Source organism: Anabas testudineus, chromosome 21 (assembly GCF_900324465.2).
Source record: "Anabas testudineus chromosome 21, fAnaTes1.2, whole genome shotgun sequence".
In the NCBI taxonomy this organism is placed as follows: Eukaryota; Metazoa; Chordata; class Actinopteri; order Anabantiformes; family Anabantidae; genus Anabas; species Anabas testudineus.
The window spans coordinates 16,404,538-16,410,537 of NC_046629.1; the positions used below are offsets into that span (position 1 = coordinate 16,404,538).

General features: G+C 39.3%; 1 protein-coding gene across 1 annotated transcript in view; it reads left to right on the forward strand.

Moving 5' to 3' along the window:
• The window catches only part of LOC113173097 (ephrin type-A receptor 6-like), a 132,224-nt gene extending 126,224 nt beyond the window's left edge, over nt 1-6,000 (forward strand). Inside the window, exons 14-17 of the mRNA XM_026376393.1 lie at nt 12-161; nt 2,456-2,649; nt 4,958-5,107; nt 5,534-6,000. Coding sequence (XP_026232178.1) covers nt 12-161; nt 2,456-2,649; nt 4,958-5,107; nt 5,534-5,648 — 609 coding nt within the window. The 3' untranslated portion in view covers nt 5,649-6,000. The remainder of the gene's footprint in view (nt 1-11; nt 162-2,455; nt 2,650-4,957; nt 5,108-5,533) is intronic.

Sequence of the window (6,000 nt, forward strand, 5' to 3'; positions counted from 1 at the left end):
GTGTGAGACAGGGTGGTAAGATCCCAATCCGATGGACGGCGCCTGAGGCCATCTCGTACAGGAAATTCTCCTCGGCTAGTGATGCGTGGAGTTATGGCATTGTCATGTGGGAAGTCATGTCATATGGGGAACGGCCATATTGGGAGATGTCCAATCAGGATGTGAGTATGGCTGTGTGTTTTATGTTATGTTCATTTCATATGAGAAGGAGCCACATTAAGCTTCTTCAAAACAACTGAACCTGATGTGAGGGTAAAAACAAAAAGCACTACCAGCGCTTTATAACCACATTATTACCTCATTATTTCCTATGCACTCTCTTAATGTTTTCATTTAACAATTAAATTTTTTTTATTTAAATCATATTTTTTTTACCTCGCATTATTTATTCTAATCCAGCAACTGGGCTGTTTGAAATCTTTCAACTGATCTCGAAACTAACAAGAAACTTAGCTTTGCCAGTCTTTCCTTCTTCTTCCCTTTTCATCTCTCATTTTTGATAAAAAGTCACCAAATAAACAGTTTTTTTCCCCTCAAGCTGGAACATTAAGAACTCACATCATGGCCTCAGTTCACGTCGCCCTGTTCGAACCAGTTCCCGTTCTTCCATTGACTTTATATGCAGTTGTGCATGTCTAAAATTTGCATCATGTTCTGTCTGGATACCCCAATGAGTTATTCACTAAACTCTGTGAAACTTTTCTGAGTATATAAAACTCACAGGGAGCTGGAGTCAGTTCATACATCAGGTCATAGTGGGTGAGAGGCGACGTCTGACAAATTGTTAATCCATCACAGGGCTCACACGTAGTTACAGGCCATTAACACTCACACAGGGGCAAATTAGAGTTGCCAGTTAATATGACCTGCAAGTCTTTGAACTGAAGGTGGAAACCATAGCACCCAAAAGACACACACACACACACACACACACACACACACAATAAGCCTTTGAAACAGTCCAACCTGTGTTAAACATGTGCAATTGGGACCTCCTTGTCCTCAGTGTATAGTCTTGGTTGTCTTAGCTACAATACATCCATCTTGTATAGATAATTGGATTTTTGATGCAGTGTTCAGTGAGTGTACTGTGGAAATGCAAACACTGCTGGTGTTTAAACTAACAAGACGCAATTAACTCGTATCTTTTTACTTCTCTCTACTCTCTTTATGTGATTTCCACAAAGATTGCCCCCCCAAGCCTGGTTCTCTAACCTCTCCACTCTAGCAAGTTTCAATATTGACTTCTCATTTCAAGTCCTGCTCCACTGAGCAAGTCTTGAGTTTATTTTCCATAGTATCTGTAAAAATGACTGCCCTTTAACCTGACTGTTTCCTCACATCAAATCCCTACCTCTGAGAGAGGAGGGTAGGAACGGAAATGCTGGTGACATGCACCAAAAAGATGAAAAAGATGAGTGAGGGAACAGAAAAGAGCAGTAAAGGTCAGCGGTTCAGAGGACTTCAGTCCAGTAGACAGGGAGTTTAAAGCTGTGGATTCAGTGTGGCTGAGCAACCCGCTGATCCCTGGGCTGTGGTCAGGGATTGGAAGGAGGAAGCAGATCCATCCCTCTCTCCGCTGAGTGTGAAAGCTGGACTGTAATCCCTTCAACCCCTTACACATAGACTCAAACACATCTACACACAGGCACATACACACATTCACTAAGGTCCCAGAGTTTGGGGAGGATTTGTGCTGTTTGGGAATTGCTTAGGAGCGCTTTCCTAGGCAAGAGGCCAGCCAAGCAGCAAAACCAGCCCAAGCCCGGTCAGATACTTACACTGACTAGACTGAAGTCCTGTGATTCACGCCCTACAAAGACTACAAGGATCTTTACTGTCAATCATATCAATCATAGATAGGACTGAGATTAGCTAATACAGACTATCAGCTCAGATGAAAAGAGAATTGATGCTTTCATATTGTTGGAAACTGAAATAGTTCACTTTCAATGTAAACAGATAAAGGGCAATTCTATCAATTTAAACGATTAAAGATAGAGTTTGCCTGTGTGCATGTGTACTGTACAGTCTTGCAGAGATGCTATGAAAGCAGCTCTTAATATTGGAATCCTTTCAGCAGTTATACTGAGATGCATTAAGATGTATGAAAATGTGTTTTACTATTACAATAGTATAGTAAAACTAAGTATTGTGATGTTTGGTGAAAATCTTAAATTACCCCAAAGTCATTGCAATGTTATGCAACGCAGAATGATACAACTGATATACAGCACTTTTAGTTTATTTGAACGTAGGACTTTCTTTGCAAATGCAAAATCTTTATAATGCCAGAAAATGCCGTGTCATTCATTAGGTTTATTGTGTTTGTATTATGGCAGTGTAGAGAAAATTGAGAAACCTCTCAACTAAATAAATCAGTCTTTAAGCTACAGTAACTGAACTCAGAATAAATCTACAGTTCACCCTTCATCACATCTCACTGTCACTCCAGGTCATTCTCTCCATCGAAGAGGGCTATCGGCTCCCTGCGCCAATGGGCTGCCCCGTGGCCCTGCACCAACTAATGCTGCACTGCTGGCAGAAGGAGAGGAGTCATCGGCCCAAATTCACTGATGTTGTTTCGTTTTTGGATAAGCTGATCCGTAACCCCAGCAGCCTGCTGCCCCTGGTAGAGGACATTCAGAGGTACAGCTCAGAAAATGCCATACAATACTTTGCATTACATTGTAAACTAGATAAAGCATTTCCTGAAGAAAATGCACTGTGAATGCTGAAACGCTGAATCGATTCATGAAGAACTGCTGAAAGTTGATGAAGAGAAACAGGAAGTGTTTTAACAGAGATAAACATATGAAGAAGAAGATAAAACAGCTGAATGTTAACTTAAAAAAGCTGAAATAGTTTTGGTGAAGGTAATAAAACATAGCTGAATTCATCTAAACAGTTAAAGGTAAAGTTAAATGTTTAGTTAAAAAAGCTGAAATAAATTTGCTAAAGTTGATAAAACATAGCTGAATTTATTTAAACAGTAATTTAGATAAAGGCTGAAACGTTTTAAAACGCTGCTGAAATTAGCTGAAGAGAAACAGGAAGTGTTTTAACAGAGCTAAACATATGAAGAAGAAGATAAAACAGCTGAATGTTAACTTAAAAAAGCTGAAAACGATTTGCTGAAGTTAATAAAACACAGCTGAATTTATCTAAACAGTTAAATTTAAAGTTAAATGTTTAGTTAAAAAGAGCTTAAATAGATTTGCTAAAGTTGATGAAATATAGCTGAATTTGTTTAAACAGTTAAAGGTAAAGTTAAATGTTTAGTTAAAAAAGCTGAAATAAATTTGCTGAAGTTGATAAAACATAGCTGAATTTATCTAAACAGTAATTTAGATAAAGACTGAAACGTTTTAAAACGCTGCTGAAATTAGCTGAAGAGAAACAGGAAGTGTTTTAACAGAGATAAACATATGAAGAAGAAGATAAAACAGCTGAATGTTAACTTAAAAAAGCTGAAAACGATTTGCTAAAGTTGATAAAACATAGCTGAATTTATCTAAAATAGTTAAAAAGTTAAAAGAATAGTTACAGTTTTTGTTAAAAGAGCTGAAAGTAGAAGAAACTGAAGCAGGTTAGCAAAGAGACGCTAGCATAAACATGCTAACTACACACGAGCCTGACGCTGATTTATAAACAGCCCTGATCACGTGACCCGACACAGCCGTTGCCACGGAGACTGTAGTGGAGAGGCGGGAAACTTCAACTGCCAAGATTTTCACTCGTGAAAACTGATTTGGAGCCCTTACAAACAGGCTTTTTTCAGCCAAACTACGATAGATATCGTCATAAAAAGTGAACCATGTCAGAGCCAAGACTTTAATGAACCACTAGTGTGAATTTTATGTTTGAGGACTGAAAATTGTGGTCACAGGAGCGAGAGATCCAAGTGCACCGTTCAGCTTCTTGGACAGAATCTCAGACCGAATTTAACATTGGGGCTAATGGGAGAGCGGAGGGGGACTCCCGTCACTCTGAGGCTCACAGAGAAAAAACGATTTGTCTCTGAGCTTAGATAAATATCTTATCAGAATCAGGACAAGTTTACCTACGTTTCTGTGAAGAAATTATTCAGATAGAGTGAAAATTGCGGCCGTGCTGACAGTTTATTGAGAAAGATTTTGGTTCACAAAAACCGGCCTCTCCACTCTAAGCTGTGACGTCATCCACTCTAGCTGCACCAACGTTCCATCATTCACTCCCATTATAAAGTCCAAAATCAGCCAAAAACATCAAGTCACAAAAACTGTAATTATAGAAAAACTATAAAAGATATTTAAAAAACTGAATGGAAGATTAAAAGAGCAGAAATAGCTGAACATTTTGATACCTGAATGATTTCTGTAGCTGAAAGTATGCTGAAGTAGTTAAAGCTGAAAGAAGAAGAAGTTGAAGAGTTGCTGAAGAGACTCTCCCATAGGAATCCATTATAAAAAATAGTTATTAAAAGTTAAATATTTTAAAAAGTATAAAAGTTATAAAAATTCTGAATGGAAGCACACTTCTCCTTAAAAAGCTGAACATTTTGATACCTGAACGGTTTCTGTAGCTCAAAGTATGAAGGAGTAGTTAGAGTCCAAAAAACGTACGGAAGAATAATAATAATAAGAAAGATTACGATAACAATACTGTGAATGCTCAACAGCATTCACAGTGATTAACTGCAGGTTAACTTTAGTGGAAGAGATTTAGGACTGTTACCTCAGAACACAACGTAAGTTACAATAACAATGACAGATATTAGGACGGTTGTAATATAGGCAATAATATGATACGTTTCCATCGTTTAAAAAGTTTATATTGACTCCTACACATAAAAGTAACACCAAAATCTGTTTTAGTCTTAGAACTTCGGGCCAGTTACATCAGTTTTCCAACTCAAATGCTTTAAAAATACAGATGGCATCTGACATTTACTGGGCTTTTTAATGTTTTGCATCAGTTTACCAGAGTCTCCGGGGGAGGAAATGGACTACCCGATGTTCATCTCCATCAGTGACTGGCTGGACTCCATCAAGATGAGTCAGTACAAGAGCAATTTCATGGCAGCGGGCTACAACACATTGGATTCTGTGGCCAGGATGAGTATTGAGTGAGTTGAGGAGCCAAAACATAACCATTATTACATGGCAGGAAACCAAATAGAAGCTATCTTTGTAGCAGCACTAGTGGTTTAAAGGGTCACTACACAATTTTTACTCTTGAGGTTCAGCTTACTCATAGTGGGGTATACTTTTCAGTCTGTGAATGTCTTTTATCACTCAGAGGGGGGTAGATGGAGGGAGTGTGAGTCTCCATTTCAGCTAGAAATTTTTAATTGTTTCCAACTGGAGTGCAGGATCTGAAAGATGTTGGCATCTGTTAGGCAGAAGGGGCATGATTAATAGTGAATTATGGGGTTTCATCTGAGCATTCAATCAGGGAATGAATGTGTTCCACAAAAAAAGGTCTTCATAATTATAGTTAAAGTGTGTCGTGTGTGTGTTTGTGTACGTTTGTGTCTTCCCTCTCGGCCTAGAGACGTGAGGCGCATTGGGGTGGAGCTGATCGGCCATCAGAGGCGGATCATCAGCAGCGTACAGACCCTTCGTCTTCAGCTACTGCACGAACAGGAGAAGGGTTTCCATGTATGAGGTCGCCCTTTAACACAACCTGGGATGGACAGATAGATGGACAAGATGCAAGTGAAGTCTAGACCGTAGGATAGACAGTCTACAGCCTGTGCCTGAGTCTAAAGCCCTCATACAAGAGGTCGTGGGACAGACTACCACAGCAGACTGGCCCCGGGTCTCCCTCACATCCAGTAGTGACTTTTTTCTACTATACACCCCCGTTACCCTTCTTCTATCAGACTATTACAGCCTGATAGACTTTACAGACTTTACCCAGGCCCTCATTTAGGGGAATGTAATGCCTTGTTGCAGCAGCAGTACTTTGTGTGTGGAGCAACAATATCTAGAGATGTAGATTTGCAAACCTAATCTA